The sequence below is a fragment of the Salvelinus alpinus genome, chromosome 23, assembly GCF_045679555.1.
Source record: "Salvelinus alpinus chromosome 23, SLU_Salpinus.1, whole genome shotgun sequence".
Lineage (NCBI taxonomy): Eukaryota > Metazoa > Chordata > Actinopteri > Salmoniformes > Salmonidae > Salvelinus > Salvelinus alpinus.
This window is the reverse complement of record NC_092108.1, coordinates 45,240,727-45,257,208: the sequence shown is the minus strand read 5'-3', so window position 1 is coordinate 45,257,208 and position 16,482 is coordinate 45,240,727. Positions and strand designations below refer to the sequence as shown.

The window sequence follows — 16,482 nt, the reverse complement described above, 5'->3', positions numbered from 1 at the left end:
TACAGACACGAGGTAGATGGTTCGGTTCTCAGAATATTTATTATAACCAAGGGGCAGGCAAAAGGGCAGGTCAAGGGCAGGCAGAGGTTCGTAGTCCAAGGCAGAGTCAAAAAGGGACAGAACGGCAGACAGGCTCAAGGTTAGGGCAGGCAGAAAGGTCAGAACCAGGAAGACTGGAACTAGAGAACTAGAGAACATGGGAAACACGATGGTAAGACCTGACAAAACAAGAGAAAACTGTCAACAGACAAACAGAAAACGCAGGTATAAATACACAGGGGATAATGGAGAAAAATAGAAGACACCTGGGGGGGTGGGGGGGGGGGGGGGGTGGAGACAAGCACAAGATAGGTGAAACAGATCAGGGTGTGACACTAGTATGTTGGAGGAAGTCCTCCGGAAGTTGTCATAATTACTGTGTAATTCTATGGAAGGGGTGAGGACCACGAGCCTCCTCGGTTTAGTATTGAAGACAATGTACTCAGAGGAGGACGGAAACTAGCTGTCCTTCGGCTACACCATGGTGCTACCTTACAGAATGCTGTTGAGGAGAATGCTTGTAGACTTTCATTGCAAAACAGTGTGTTTTAATAAATTATTTGGTGACATGAATATATTTAGCATAGATTTATACAAATGTTAATGTTTCACTCTTCTTATTTTTATGAGGATGGCCCTCCCCTTCTTCTGAGGAGGAGCCTCCACTGCACAATACGCACTTTACTCCTCATCCACTACAATAGGATAGGAAAAGCTTGTCTGAGCAACCCAGTCGCTCACAATGTTTGAAAAGTATTTCTGCGTGGTATACATACACCGTTATCAGCGACTGGGTTGTAGTCAGACCTACACATTTCTGATTATTCCATGCAAAACAATTGCCCACATTTAGCTCTATCATCAAAGTTATACTGAAAGTATCTGTATGCTTTTCATGATCAGTAAACATCAATTGATCATGTAATTTCAGATACGTAGGGTAGCCTCATGATACCTCTCAATATTGCCCACCATTAATTGAATATTTCAGTGATATAAAATAAAAGTAAACTATACCTGACATGTATGAGTGGTTTAGGTTAACTTCTTATCTTTTTTGGGCTCTGTAACTTTGTACAGATGGCTAAACATATGGTGAGTGGTAAGTAGACCTAATGTACTTGTTCTCCAACCAATGGAGGCCTACCTAGCGAAATTAGGTAACATGATCCCCTTTTCAACAATGTTTTTAATTATGATTGCTGCTGACAGACATGATTTAGGCTACATTGATTGATGGACCATGTTACATTGGCTAGCTAGCTACAGTAATAACAGTTATCAATATGGCTAGTTAACAAGCAAACTTTCAGGGGATAAACTAGATGACAATATCTAAATATTGTTTGATTTGCCTGCCATCTATAGTGGTGATGACAGTAGTACGACTGACAACTTCACCAGGAAGAGGACTAGCCGATGTCAAGCTCTCTCCAAAGGCCTAACCTCTGATGAAGCAAGCTAAATTATGTTGTTTGCTGAGCTAAATGTGCGCTGTTTTGCATGGAATAATTGGACATCTGTAGTTCTGACTATGCTCAGTAGGTGATGATATGAAAACCAAATAGTTATAACATTTATTTAGGGCTGACCCCAATTTGTCGACTGGTCGATTGTTTGGTCGTTAGGCTGTTGGTCGACCGAGATCTCAGTGAACTAATCCATTGCGGAGGCCTACACTAAAAGCCAATTTATGCTTGATTCAAAAATGTGGTCGGAGGCTCCATATGGAGGGTGTGATGCAATTGCGGAGCCTCCAGAGGCATGCAGAGGCCAAATCGAGCTCTGTACCGCATTGCCATTCGCCTCCCAAATGTTGTAACAATGCAGACGGCTCTGTATAGCTCCACATTGACATGTTGGTTGACGATAGGTGGGGGCGGTACATCCTTTATAAACACAAACTCACTTCCTTGACAACAGCTCTGCACTGCTCCACGAAGTGCAAGAAGTATGAATGTCCTTATTTCTGCTGAGGCCATTCTTTCCCTGACTTCTGCTGAGGCCATATTACCTTAAATGCTGCACGGTCAATGAAGACGTTGGATTGACCATGCGCCCAGATGCACAATGCACTTCTCTCTAGAATGCACTCTCTACCGCCAATTTGTGCACATTCATTGTGTGAATTGTTTGCATTTTATATTTAGTATATATCAATTCCCCATTACATATATCACCAGTAGCACATGTACCATTAATTCCTATCATTTCTAATCTACAATGTTTGTTACTTTGGTTACAGTAATATATTTTAATGCATTCACTATTATTATTGCTGTCTCCTTGTTCTCATTGTCGGAGTGGACACATTGTTTGCAGAGTGCACAACCTATTCTACACTTGTGAGAAACAAGTTTAGGTTTATTTAATTCCATTTAGGAGTTCTGTCAATTTAGTCATTGTCTTTTGTTTGGAGCGCTCCTGTAAATGTTGAGTAAGGATGCGCACGCAATGAAGTAAGCCTATAGGCTACCTGGCCTGTGCCCAAATTTACGCATATAAATGTACCCATTTCGGGATCTGATAGTATTTCTGATTGGCTTAACGCACGACGACTAATGACATGGAGCTTCTCAAAGTAATGGTTTCTTCACCTCAAACAGCAAGCAAACAAAGTCTGTTTTTACATCCATTGAGAATTACAATAGTTCCTCAGTGTATTTGAAAAATCTTTCCAGCTCTCTCCCTTTCAATAACCACTCAGAGTGAAAGGGAAAAATGTCATGCTCTGATCCAGTGGAAATGTCATAAAATAGGCTTCTTATCCGTGCTTGACTTGGAACGAAATAGGTTCTGGTACTCATTTTGGGTGCTGGTACTGTTTATATTTAGGTGCACGAGCTCCACAATACTTTTGAGCTAATATTCTATAAGAGGAACAGGAGCTCAAGCAGAAGAAACTCTGAGGTGCCGGCTGCCCAAGTCAACCACTGCTTCTTATCCCTTGTGCAAATAGATGTTTCTAGTTCGTTGCAGACAGGCAGGGGCGCAACTTTGGTTTTAGAAGTGGGGAGGACATAATTATTATTATTTTGTATGTTTTATCCAGTCTGATAAACACTCCAAACAGCCTACCCGACCGCTCAGAGGTCGTCCACATCGTCCTAAGCCACACCGTTCCCTCCTGTTTATCCAGTTCCAATGATAAAACTGGGAAAATGCCATTTCAAATGTCCTCCCCGTCCCCAGTGAAAGTTGCACCCCTGCAGACAGGCCATGTGTAGCCAATGTGGTTTATAGAATATTTATTTTTATCAGGATATTTTCTACCTGCAGGCTGCAATGGTAGCCTAGTGGTTAGAGCGTTGGGCCAGTAACCGAAAGGTTGATGAATCGAATCCCCAAGCTGACAAAGTAAAAATCTGTTGTTCTGCCCCTGAGAAACGCAGTTAACCCACTGTTCCCAGTGCGCCGAAGACGTGGATGTCGTTTATGGCAGCCCCCTGCACCTCTCTGATTCAGAGGGGTTGGGTTAAATGCGGAAGACACATTTCAGTTGAATGCATTCAGCTGTACAACTGACTAGGTATCCCCCTTTCCGAATGTTTTTATTTGTTGACTTTATGTAGGCTATTTTTACAAAGTTTGCAATGGAAGTTACTTTTTAGGTTTTCATTTAGATTTGGATAGAATTTTGATTTACCACATGACAGTGATTTTGAGATAAATTAAATATATACATCAACTGTTTCACGAAAATGTGCATATGAAAACCATAACTGGCACGCAGATCGGTAAAAATTGTAAGATAAATTGGCAATTCACATGAGAAAGGTTGCTGACTCCTAGTGTAGCCTATTACCAGCAACTTCCGGAGAGTAATGGCAGAATCTGCAAAAGCCAGCAGGAGGAGAATAGTTGGGTCAGGTTAAGTTTTTTTTCTTCTGGCTATCTAGATCTCTGGCATCCTCTTGAGGCATCAAACTGTAAGCTTAAAGCATCAGACAAGATGCGGACAGCTCTAGGAAGTGCCTTGGTAAAGTATTCAGACCCCTTGACTTTTTCTGCATATTGTTAGTTTACAGCCTCATTCTAAAATTGATTCAATAGTTTTTTCCCTCATCAATCTAACAACAATATCCCATGATGACAAAGCAAAAACAGGTTTTTATAAATGTTTGCTAATTTATTAAAAATAAAAACAGAAATAATACATATACATAATTATATTCTACAAGCTTGACAAGCTTGATTCTACAAGCTTGACACACCTGTATTTGAGGAGTTTCTCCTATTCTTCTCTGCAGATCCTCTCAAGCTCTGTCAAGTTGGATGGGGAGCGTTACTGCACAGCTATTTTCAGGTCTCTCCAGAGATGTTAGATCAGGTTTAAGTCCAGGCTCTGGCTGGGCCACTCAAGGACATTCAGAGACTTGTCCAGAAGCCAGTCCTGCGTTGTCTTGGCTGTGTGCTTAGGGTTGTTGTCATGTTGGAAGGTGAACCTTCGCCCCCAGTCTGAGGTCCTGAGAGCTCATCAAGGATCTCTCTGTACTCTGATCCGTTCATCTTTGCCTCAATCCTGAGTAGTCTCCCAGTCCCTGCCGCTGAAAAACATCCCCAAAGCATGATGCTGCCACGACCATGCTTCACTGTAGGGATGGTGCCAGGTTTCTTCCAGACGTGAAGCTTGGTATTCAAGCCAAAGAGTTCAATCTTGGTTTTATGAGACCAGAGAATCTTGTTTCTCATGGTCTGAGAGTCTTTCGGTGCCTTTTGGCAAACTCCAAGTGGGCTGTCATGTTTACTGACGAGTGGCTTCCGTCTGGCCACTCTACCATAAAGGCCTGATTGGTGGAGTGCTGCAGAGATGGCTGTCCTTCTGGAAGGTTCTCCCTTCTCCACAAAGGAACTCTAGAGCTCTGTCACACTGACCATCGGTTTCTTGGTCACCTCCCTGACCAAGAACCTCCTCCTCTGATTGCTCAGTTTGGCCGGGGGGTCAACTCTAGGAAAAGTCTTGGTGGTTCCAAACGTCTTCCATTTAAGAGACAATCCTGTCTCAACTCTCTACGGACAATTATTTCGACCTCCTGGTTTTGCTTCCACATGCACTGTCAACTGCGGGACCTTATATAGACAGGCGTGTGCCTTTCCATATCATGTTAAATCAATTGAATTTACCACAGGTGGACTCCAATCAAGTTGTAGAAACATCTGAAGGCTGATCAATGGAAACAGGATGCACCTGAGCTCAATTTCAAGTCTAATAGCAAAGGGTCTGAATACTTATGTAAATAAGGTATTTCTGTTTTTAATATTTTATACATTTGCAAAAAAAATCATAATAATGTTTGTCAATATGGGGTATCGTGTGTAGATTGCTGAGGATTCTTTTTTAAAAATCTATTTTTAGAATAAGGCTGTTATGTAACAAAATGTGGAAAAGGTCAAAGGGTCTGAATACTTTCCGAAGGCACTGTGGTTTATTTTATTAAAACACATAGGGTGTGTCTATATATGGAAAAGTACACGTTTAAAAATGTTGAGCAATCGATTGGTCGAAAGAACAGACGACTTTCAGTCAGCCAAGATAATTTTTTTTGGGGGGACAGCCCTACTTTAACAATCCCTTGAAAATGGCACGTAGTTGTCTTTGGTTTTAGCAAAACTGGGGGTCTTCTTGCCTCCCAGCAGCTAAATCTAACGTATTATGACTTTTTATTGAAACATTCAATAAAATCTACTTCATGTTTTAGGGGCATATTATTTTCAATGAAAATGTTGAAAGTAGTTGATTTAATGATTGAAGACATGGATTTTACAGGCAATCAGTTCCTACAGTGAGCGCCAGGGAACTAACCTCTGGTGGGCCAGATGGAGACCAGGACAACAACACAAGGTTAGTGGTTTAATGATGACTTACACATAATTTAAAAAAAACATTGTAACAAAGTCTACTCTGTATTGTGTTAAATTTAACCCTGCCTCGTTTCAAATTCTACTGCCTTAAATAAAACTTACAAAATTAAGAATTGCAGAAGAGCACTGTAATCAGATGAGTAAATAATAGGTTTAATTACAGCAAAGTAAAATACTTTTCTACATTGAAACCTGTCTGTCTGTGTTTTTATTTTATTTTCTATCCACTGCTTAAAATTGTGTGTGTGTGTGTATAGAGTGAAATAGATATTTAAAGACATTGGTAACTAGTCTTTACATAATGCTCAATCCTGCTATAGTAGTTCACTAAACTACACAGTGCAGTATGTTGTCCATTGAAGTTGTTGTCTCTGGCTCTTTTGATATCAGATCCAGAATGAATAATAAGGTTTGTGGTAGTTTGAAAAGGTTTCATCCACCTTAGGCCAGGAGTATTTCCAATTCACATGACCGGAGAAGAAAAACACCAGCCCTGTAGTCACAGATGAAAAAGGAAGCGATCTATAATGATAATATTTTGTAATTGCCTACAAATAGGAGCCAGAGTTTTACCTGACTAGGTCATGAGGTCAGGAAAATTCAGGCCCCAGAAAAGACACATACAAATTTTGCCACACCACTTTTGAACCTGTGGTGCCACTTTTGTCATTCACCTGACATGCATTTTAGTAATGATGAAATAAAGATATCACTGTGGGAGATGACTGGACAGTTATCAAGGAAAATACAAAAATAATAGGCACTATTTAATCCCCTACAAAATCCCAATTAAAATCCTGCACAATTCACTTTACTTGTCATGCATAAATCGGTCAACGTCCTTTCCCATACTGACAGGCTACTTTCAGCACCGAACAGCTCCTGCAGCTCGCTCCACCCATATTATACCACTTCACAAAGAGGATTGGCAGCAATAGCAGCCACACGCGTGTGTCTACGACACTTCAGGTGCCCTATGCGATATTGGAAGGGATGGGACTAAGAAAGCAATTTGCTCGAGCTTCCAGTATTTCCTCTGTTTTCACTCTAATTCTCCTGCCTGCTATAGGAGGATTGAAATAGGCGGCTTGTGTTTTACCTCGCCCATGGCTCTGTGTAAAAGCGACTACCGGAGCTACCCGCTGCAATAACATAGCTGTTTATAATTAGCTGCTTGGAGTTGGGAAGGCGTCACGTCCAACTAAAAATGTCTGGGCAGTAAGAGGATTGGTTGACTGTGAAAACATCTGCCTGACACTCGGTTGCAAAGCGTGAGCGGCGGTTGGTGAAGCAAGTAAAGTCGAGCATCTCTTTATCATGGACAAGTAGCAAGTAGCCTAGAGGTTTTGGTAGAAGGCTATCTTTAAATGGCACCTTATGTTATAAAATAGGGATGATACGAAGTAATCGCATAGTAGTTTAACATTAGCGTACACATTTAGTCGTTGCTCGAAAGGGGTTCGTTTCGGTTTTCAACAGAGAGCAAACCGATTCTTCACTGTGTCGGTAAAAGAAGTCAAAGTATGTGTTTTTTCCTTATTCAAATGCTTTTGCAAATGGGATTTGTTTTCGGATCCAATTATGGGTATGTAGAATGGTCGGATAACGACAAAGACGCAGAAATACGAGGAAAGAATCCTTCTATATACAGCACTCAAAATATCAACAAGGAATCGCTGCACCATCCAACTTATTACCCAGGATCCGCCACGGAGCGCACCGTGGTGGCGCACAAAATCGAAGAGGAACTGCCTAGAGTGGTGACAGCTTTCCTGCACACTGGAGACTCTTCGGCTCTTGAACAAGTCAACTGTTCTCGGAGGTATGAGTTGAGTAGCCTCCGCGGGGGAACCAATGTGGCCTCTCATTATTCTCTCCATAGCGTGCTGGACACTATAGCGCACGCGACCAACTTCCTGAACATGATTTTACAAGCCAACAGGTCACGAGAGTACAGCCTTCGGAGGGATATTCACTGGTACCACGCGCTGGTTCGAAGTATTCTTGAAGGCGACCCCAAAATTCACAAGGCAGTGGTTACATTCCATAATGATGCTCCAACACCGGGTCCTCACGTTTTCCTTCAAGCGACAAGAACTGACAGGGAAGTGGTCCTCCAGGACCTTTCCAACTCTGCTCACCACCGTCTCAAGAGCAGGAGCCCGGATTCTGAGTGGTTTAACGAGTTCAGGGACCGAAAGAAAATGCACAGTCAGAGAAGGGCGTCAGGCAGAGACGCCACAGCCACTCAAAATAGCTACATTCTGGACAAAAGTCAAATCAAGTGGTCTGCGCCTTACCTGGAATGCGAGCATGGGAATTTCGTACCACACTGGTTACTCACCTTGTCTGCTGGGTTCTATGGGTTGAAGACAAATTCCGCACCCGAGTTCAGGTGAGACTAAGGCTGTCACTCGTGACTGTTTGTTTGAAAGTAACACATTCGGTTAAAATGTTGTTTATTGATTGAAAAAATGGTAGGTAGGCCTAAATATAGTTTTTCTGGCCCTGAGTAGACAGCGTTGCTGAACTGACCGCGCGCTGCCCGCGCTTTGAAACAGGTGCATGGAAAGGGGCCCTAATAAATCATTTCAACACAAACAGTAGGATAAAGCTGCTTCCCCATGTAACAGTATAACTTTAGTCCGTCCCCTCGCCGCCATTTCACATCCGTTACACCCACAACAACGTTTTAAAGTTTACCTAGAGCATCTTATTATGATAGTAACTGTAGACCTGTCCTCTATTCTGCTGCTTGTGGATAGTTTGCACAGAGCTAGCCATTATTGAAAACAGCATTTGGTCCTGCTGTGGTAGTCGAATCTTCAGTAGCTTATAATTGAGAAAGCCAACCCAAACATAACCCATCTGTATTCCCTCCACTTTACAAAGAATAGGTCCAGTGAATATGAAATAAAACTTACTCAGTGAATAACTATGAATAAATGATTTGTCCCATCCAGTGATATGCACAGCAAGAGGGCAATACATTAAACTGAGGATAGGATAGACATTGTAGGACGTTTGAGTAGTCTATAGTTGTTTTCCTGCTTGGCTGATGCTTGTGCAATCCAGAAATCTTCCCCAGTGGAAACAACAGATGGCTTGATAGAATCTCAAAGACATGTGTTATACTGTCTATGAACACTGCTGTCTGTCAAAAACAGCTCATGTTTTTTTTTGTAATCACACTGGAAGACTACACTTCCTTTTTGTGTTTGCTGTAAAAAAAAAACGTAAAACTGAAACAGTAGGCCTAATTAGTTTTACTTTGCTATCATAGCTTGCATGGTTCGAAAGACCTGGCTTTGTTGTATGTTTTTGTGCGATAGGTGTTTGAAAGTGTAGGTTAGTTAATTAGGAAACACGAAGCACGTCATATTTCAAGGCTCCAGTCCAAGTGTGTGCAAAAATAAATTTAGTCGTGAATAAATTATAAAAGACATGCAGTACAATGGCAATCTGAAACCACTTTGAATTTCAAGTCCACTTCACTCCCACTTAAATGTCAGTGCTGCTGTGTCCACATAATAATTCCAGCATGTTCATTTATGACTGAGCCTGATTTGTTTAGGCAGGACTACAGATCTTAATTTGAACCGTTTCTCACAGCAGGAACATAATCTTTCAGCAACTGGAAATGTGTATTATTATGTGTATTATAACTAATGGACATTTTTATAGGGGTGATATATTTTTAGTTAGTTTGATAAGTTCTAAGTGGAAATGACAAACTTTAGAAGTCTTTTTAAACCTTGAATACACTACAAGTTTGCATATCCAGTCGTGAAGGAAAATGATCTGCGACAGCAGAGTGATCAAATTAAGATAGTACATCTGTATGCAAGTTAGTCCGTTTTGTGCATTTCTTTAGCATAAATGCAAGATGATCTCAAAGCGGTTGCCTGAGCCGATCCCAAACAATTACCAAGCCCATATCATTAAGCAAGGGGCTCTGGTATGGAGTGCTGCAGGTACAGCAACAGTTTAGCCTAGTTCTAACCAAGCACCACAACTGACTCTACTAATTTACAACACCAACTAAGCTGATTTATTAATATCAGTGATTGGCAAAATTTCACCTACCTGGCCTCCCAGGGATTCCATGACCAGGGTTGCCCACCCTTGCTCTAGTCCCTTGTTGAAACCTCTTCACAGATTAAAAAGGTTTTGATAGGTCTCTGCAATAAGGTAAGAACTGTCATGATGCTTGCTCACACCGATCCAGACAATTCAGATCTGGAAGGGGATAAACAAAGGCCTAAGTGTAGAAAGGTATTATTTGGCATTGGACCATTGTTGACGTGTCTCCACTACAAATTTGATACATTAGCAGCCAGACAAAGACCCCTGCGGTTGCTGCTTAGCCAAAAATCATATCTATCAACTCGAGCTCAACCATAGAGGAGGCATTATCGACCTTGGAGCTGCTTTTAAGACTTTTCGGATTTCAAGTCCAATGTACTTGATTTCTAAAGTTCAGTCCTCTCTTCTTATGGCCACGAACACAACGTGACAGCCATTTTATGAGGACATTGGTATTAAAACGTGACAGCCATTTTATGAGGACATTGGTATTAAGCCATCGGCGAGATGACCTTTAATTAGCTGCGAAAGTAACTGCTTCTACTGGTTTTTAAAGAGCTGGTTACTGTTAAAAATTTCAGAATGTCCTGAGGGCACCTTAAAACTCAATTGACATTCCCACAAATGGATGTGGCATAGTTGTCTAGTGATTAGCAGCAGGAGCATGACTTTAAGAACAGGCCTGTGGATTCGGTTTTACAACTACAACCCCAACGTGTCGAGATCAAAGAGAATCCCACTGCACTGTCTCGTCTCTCTTCCTTTTTCTGAGAGTTTGTGGGCCAACTCTTTAGATGTACATCCAAAGCAATCTATCCACCCCAAGGATAAAATAAACCAAGACGGATCATGTTTTTTTGTAAACCTAATCAAAATGTAAATGATTCCAGTGTGCTTTTTTGAAGGATATGCAGAATGAGAACATTGGCTTTGAGCTTGAGGTATTGGTCCATGTCCTCAGAGGCGTCTCCTCTCTTTCCTCCCAGCTGGATACAGGTTCATTTAGATCTCATTTTTTAATCCATCTAGTAAGCCTATAACACATTGGTAGAGAGATTATTTCATATAATGGCTGTTTGGTAATGGTTTGTTTGGATTAGACTGGCTATACGGTCATTGTTAGGCTTGCTAAGTGTTACCAAATATGGTTAAGTACTACTTAATTCATTTTTTGGGGTATCTTTACTATTTATATTTTGACAACTTTGACTTTTACTCCAATACATTCCTATAGAAAATAATATACTTTCTACTCCATCCAATTTCCTTGACACCCAAAAATACTTACATTTTGAATGCTTAGCAGGACAGGAAAATTGTCCAGTTCACATACACAGAAAATCATCCCTACTGCAACTGATCTGGCAGACTCATTAAACACAAATGCTATGTTTGTAAATGATGTCTGAGTGTGCCCCTCCCTGGCTATCCATACATTTAAAAACAAGAAAATAATGCTGCCTGGTTTGCTTAATATAAGGAATTTGAAATGATTAACACTTTTACTTTTACGTTGGATACTTAAGTACATTTTAGCTTAAGTATATTTAAAAGCAAATACTTTTAGACTTTTACTCAAGTAGTATTTACTGGGTGACTTTCACTTTTATCTGGTCATTTTCTATTATGGTAGGGTATCTGTGATTTTACTCAAGTATGACAATTGGGTACTTTTTCCACCACTGGTTATGTATGGTTGTATGGTTTTGTTTCTAGCAGAGTGACTTAAAAAGAAAATCCCTCCTGCTTGGTGGTTACCCCATGAATCCTCACATTCTCACACACATTTTTTCTCACCTTCCTTCTCTCCCTCACTCCCTCCCACATGCACACAGATTATTCTGCTTATCCACACTTCCTCTATCACAGTTACATGTTCTTTCTTTCGCGTCTTATTCCTGCGCCTGGGGAAAGATGGCATGAGCCTCAGCCTTTTTTCTTCATGGGTGTTTGTTCCAGTTCCCACCAGACAGATGGAGCGAATGGTTGTCAGGCTCTTCTTGAGAATGACCCCTGAGGCCTGGGCATTATAAGAAAGGGAGAAAGAGAAATGGAGATAGAGGGGCAGACAGACAGACTGGGTGAATTGGGAGATAATGTTTGATTTTGTAATAAAGAGTGGCAAGATTGCCAGACACAGAAATACAGAGATCAGGGGGATTAGTGGCAGACTGAAAAGAAAAGTTAAGAAAGAGAGAGAAAAGGAAAGCGAAAGAGACTAACAGAGACTGAATAAAGAGAGCGACCCACCTGGGGCCCATTTGATAATCTTAAACTACATGAAAGAGAACACCTGATGGCAGGCTGGGAGCTATATAATCATATATAACCCGTCCATATAATCATATTTATTGTAGTCTAGAAGTCTAATCTGATCCTAGATCAGCACTCCTACTCTCAGACTTTTTATGTATACGGGCCCTGAACAATAGCTAGCCTGATTTAACTATAGCTGACTCAATATGCATCCAGCAGTCCATCTATCCAGTTGTCCAAATGCAAACTGTGGATATGTGAAGGTGCTTTGGATGCAAGCCAATGCAGTAGCCTAATTAATCATGTGCCAGTAGATAGAGAGTGTGTGCGCAATATTGTCTCCCAGAGGTAAACAACATCAAGCGCACCATCAGTCTATTGATTTACTGTAAGCCTCAAATATATTTATGTTTTGGTTACAGTAAACATGATGCTCAGAGCTGGAGTCGACATAATTCAATTGGGCTATTTAAGCTTGGCTATATCTCTCATTAGGGAACATTTAAATAAAGATTTTTATTTGACATAACATATAAACCAGATACACAGGATATAGTTTTTTTTGTTGCAGTTGATGTTAAATTGGACAAAATACTCTGGCATTCAATGCTCATACCAGTTTTTGCCTTGAATAGTTTATTTCCCTCAATAGTTCACCTGTAGACATTGGACCAAAGTAGAGACCCTGTTATAGATGGGGTCACAATGGATTGCACATTTGCCTTTCTTTCTTTCTCTATCTTACGCTAAAATAGACGTCTGAGTGTAAGCTAACTGCTCTCTCTAACCTCTATGCACCCCCCCCCCTCTCTCTCTGTGTCTCTTTCTCTCCTCTTACAGGGGTGTGGTTCGAGTGGATGTCAACCTACAGGATGTGGACATTGACCAGTGCTCCAGCAGTGGCTGGTTTGCTGGAACTCACCGATGTAACGTGACCAGCATGGAAGTGAGTCTACTTCCATTCATCCGTTCAACTTTCCATCCATCCATCCATCCATCCATCCATCCATCCATCCATCCATCCATCCATCCATCCATCCATCCATCCATCCATCCATCCATCCATCCATCCATCCATAGTTCATACATTGGTGGTGTGTGCTTCCTACACTTTACATGCAAACACAAACACTCCCTCTTGGTAAAAACATGGTTGTAATTGTTAATCCCAGTACTAAATCTAGTGGCGCTTCCACAAATGTTTTGCTAACAAAAAATCATACAGTACATAAAGACCTTAGTAAGAATGCAGTACATTGCTTCTTTGCCAACAATGTACTGTATGTCCCTCTGAATATAATTGGTAATGCATATAAAAATTCTGGGTACTTGTCAAGATAACAAATACACATCCTATATCTCTACTGCTACTGGGGAAATTAATGAAGGCAAGTTTATGGTTGAAATGTTGTTTGTCTCCATGTAGACAGTAAATTCACTCTTGTGAGCAGCAGTGCAGGTTTATTTTTGTGTAGGTTTATCTTTGTTGTTATGTAAAGAATAGCAAGATTAACAGAGCTCTGTAGCAATATTTGCATTGAATATGCAGGAAGGATGCTGCATATAAGCCTTTGCTTGTGGGCGTGTATTGTTCACGGCTTAATACATTGTAAAACACTCTCGAAGTGAAATGAGGAGGTTTTTACTAGTGTTTTCAAGACTGGCACCGGAGAGACATCATGTTTTATCACACTCAGAGTGCAGGCTATATCGACAGGACCATCCGTCTTCCAAGTTGTTGATGCTGTGTGTGTGGTTTGGTTTTACTATCCTTGTAGCGACCAGAAGTCCTCACAAGGATAGTAAAACAAGGAATATTTGGACGTGTGGTCATTTCGGCAGTCCCCACAAGGAAAATTGTTTTTTTAGGCTTACATGCTGACCAGACCGGACATGTCGCGTGCGCGAGCGTCGCAAAATAAATGTAGAAATCCATGTTATTCAATTATTGCACCCACACTGCTTGCGCGCGCCAACGAGCGTCTGCGATTCCAATGGCTAAAATAGAAGTAATTCCTATTTCTGACGCAGATCGCGCTGAAAGTCCTGCCTCTCCCATCTCCTCATTGGTTTATAGAAGCAGGTACCCACGTGCCATCTCCTCATTGGTTATACCCACGTGGGTGATTGAAAGACGAACTTTGTTGCCGGTTGTGTAGTAATACTATGAAAGTTTAGATGCGATCACCATATAAGTTCAAAGATGAAAAAGCCTGGAAGGAGGAGAGATGACTAGAAACGATTCGGTTGGCCGTTTTATGTGTGGATTAATTGTCGGAGTAGAAGACCTTGTGCATTTCAGATAAAATAAAAACTCAATGTTTATATCCCAGGACAAATTAGCTAGCAACAGCAAGCTAGCTAAATAGGACAAATTAACGTTAGCTAGCAAGTGCAAGCTAACTAGCTAAATTGCCATACATGTTTAATGCTTTTCGACCTGTCCCCAAATTAATGTCATTGGTTCAGAGTTTGTTTTGATATTTTAACCTGCGTGTCGTGATCGCGTTTGGTGTGGGGGGACAAAATACATTTATGCATGATGGCGCACGATGGCGCACGCGCGCAGCCAGTTTGGGTTCCGTGTTAGGGGTTAGGTTTAGGGTTAGGGTTACAATTAGGGCTAGGGTAAGAATTACAGTTACAGGGGGAAAATGGTGGCACACTGAGAGGACGTGTTGTGCGCAGCGCTCTGAGAAATTCATATAGAATTTCATTTTTCGACCACATTTATGCTGTTAACCTACTAAAAAAGCAAGTAGACATAACGCTATCACTTACCAGCTCCAAAACAAGATTCCTCCTAAAAAGACAGACCTTCCTAAACCCTCAATTACTTCCCCGTCAAAGACGGACAATGAGGCAGCGCCTGCCTGGTTCAAGATGGAGATGGATAAGGACATCGTTCAAATACAATATCTGCCCGACTTAACAAAATTTATTAAATCATGCATCAACTACACCAAGACCAACAAGTGAGCGGTTAACCCAGTTGGAAATCAGGCACTCTGAAAAACGAGTTTTAATGACTCCAACCTTAGTTTATGTTATCTTCTGACTTCAACTGTATATATACAGTGGGGAGAACAAGTATTTGATACACTGACAATTTTGCAGGTTTTCCTACTTACAAAGCATGTAGAGGTCTGTAATTTTTATCATAGGTACACTTCAACTGTGAGAGAAGGAATCTAAAACAAAAATCCAGAAAATCACATTGTATGATTTTTAAGTAATTAATTTGCATTTTATTGCATGACATAAGTATTTGATACATCAGAAAAGCAGAACTGAATATTTGGTACAGAAACCTTAGTTTGCAATTACAGAGATCATACGTTTCCTGTAGTTCTTGACCAGGTTTGCACACACTGCAGCAGGGATTTTGGCCCACTCCTCCATACAGACCTTCTCCAGATCCTTCAGGTTTCGGGGCTGTCGCTGGGCAATACGGACTTTCGGCTCCCTCCAAAGATTTTCTATTGGGTTCAGGTCTGGAGACTGGCTAGGCCACTCCAGGACCTTGAGATGCTTCTTACGGAGCCACTCCTTAGTTGCCCTGGCTGTGTGTTTCGGGTCGTTGTCATGCTGGAAGACCCAGCCACGACCCATCTTCAATGCTCTTACTGAGGGAAGGAGGTTGTTGGTCAAGATCTCGCGATACATGGCCCCATCCATCCTCCCCTCAATACGGTGCAGTCGTCCTGTCCCCTTTGCAGAAAAGCATCCCCAAAGAATGATGTTTCCACCTCCATGCTTCACGGTTGGGATGGTGTTCTTGGGGTTGTACTCATCCTTCTTTTCCTCCAAACACGGCGAGTGGAGTTTAGAGCAAAAAGCTCTATTTTTGTCTCATCAGACCACATGACCTTCTCCCATTCCTCCTCTGGATCATCCAGATGGTCATTGGCAAACTTCAGACGGGCCTGGACATGCGCTGGCTTGAGCAGGGGGACCTTGCGTGCGCTGCAGGATTTTAATCCATGACGGCGTAGTGTGTTACTAATGGTTTTCTTTGAGACTGTGGTCCCAGCTCTCTTCAGGTCATTGACCAGGTCCTGCCGTGTAGTTCTGGGCTGATCCCTCACATTCCTCATGATCATTGATGCCCTACGAGGTGAGATCTTGCATGGAGCCCCAGACCGAGGGTGATTGACCGTCATCTTGAACTTCTTCCATTTTCTAATAATTGTGCCAACAGTTGTTGCCTTCTCACCAAGCTGCTTGGCTATTGTCCTG

At 41.6% G+C, this 16,482-nt stretch overlaps 1 protein-coding gene across 2 annotated transcripts in view; it reads left to right on the top strand.

Moving 5' to 3' along the window:
* Positions 1-6,856: 6,856 nt before the first annotated feature.
* The window catches only part of LOC139551139 (metabotropic glycine receptor-like), an 83,499-nt gene continuing 73,873 nt past the window's right edge, over positions 6,857-16,482 (top strand). Inside the window, exons 1-2 of one of the 2 annotated variants that reach the window (XM_071362557.1) lie at positions 6,857-8,296; positions 13,084-13,189. In XM_071362557.1, the coding sequence (XP_071218658.1) occupies positions 7,425-8,296; positions 13,084-13,189 (978 nt within the window). In that variant the 5' untranslated portion in view covers positions 6,857-7,424. The remainder of the gene's footprint in view (positions 8,297-13,083; positions 13,190-16,482) is intronic. The other variant, XM_071362556.1, reaches the window with a different exon arrangement.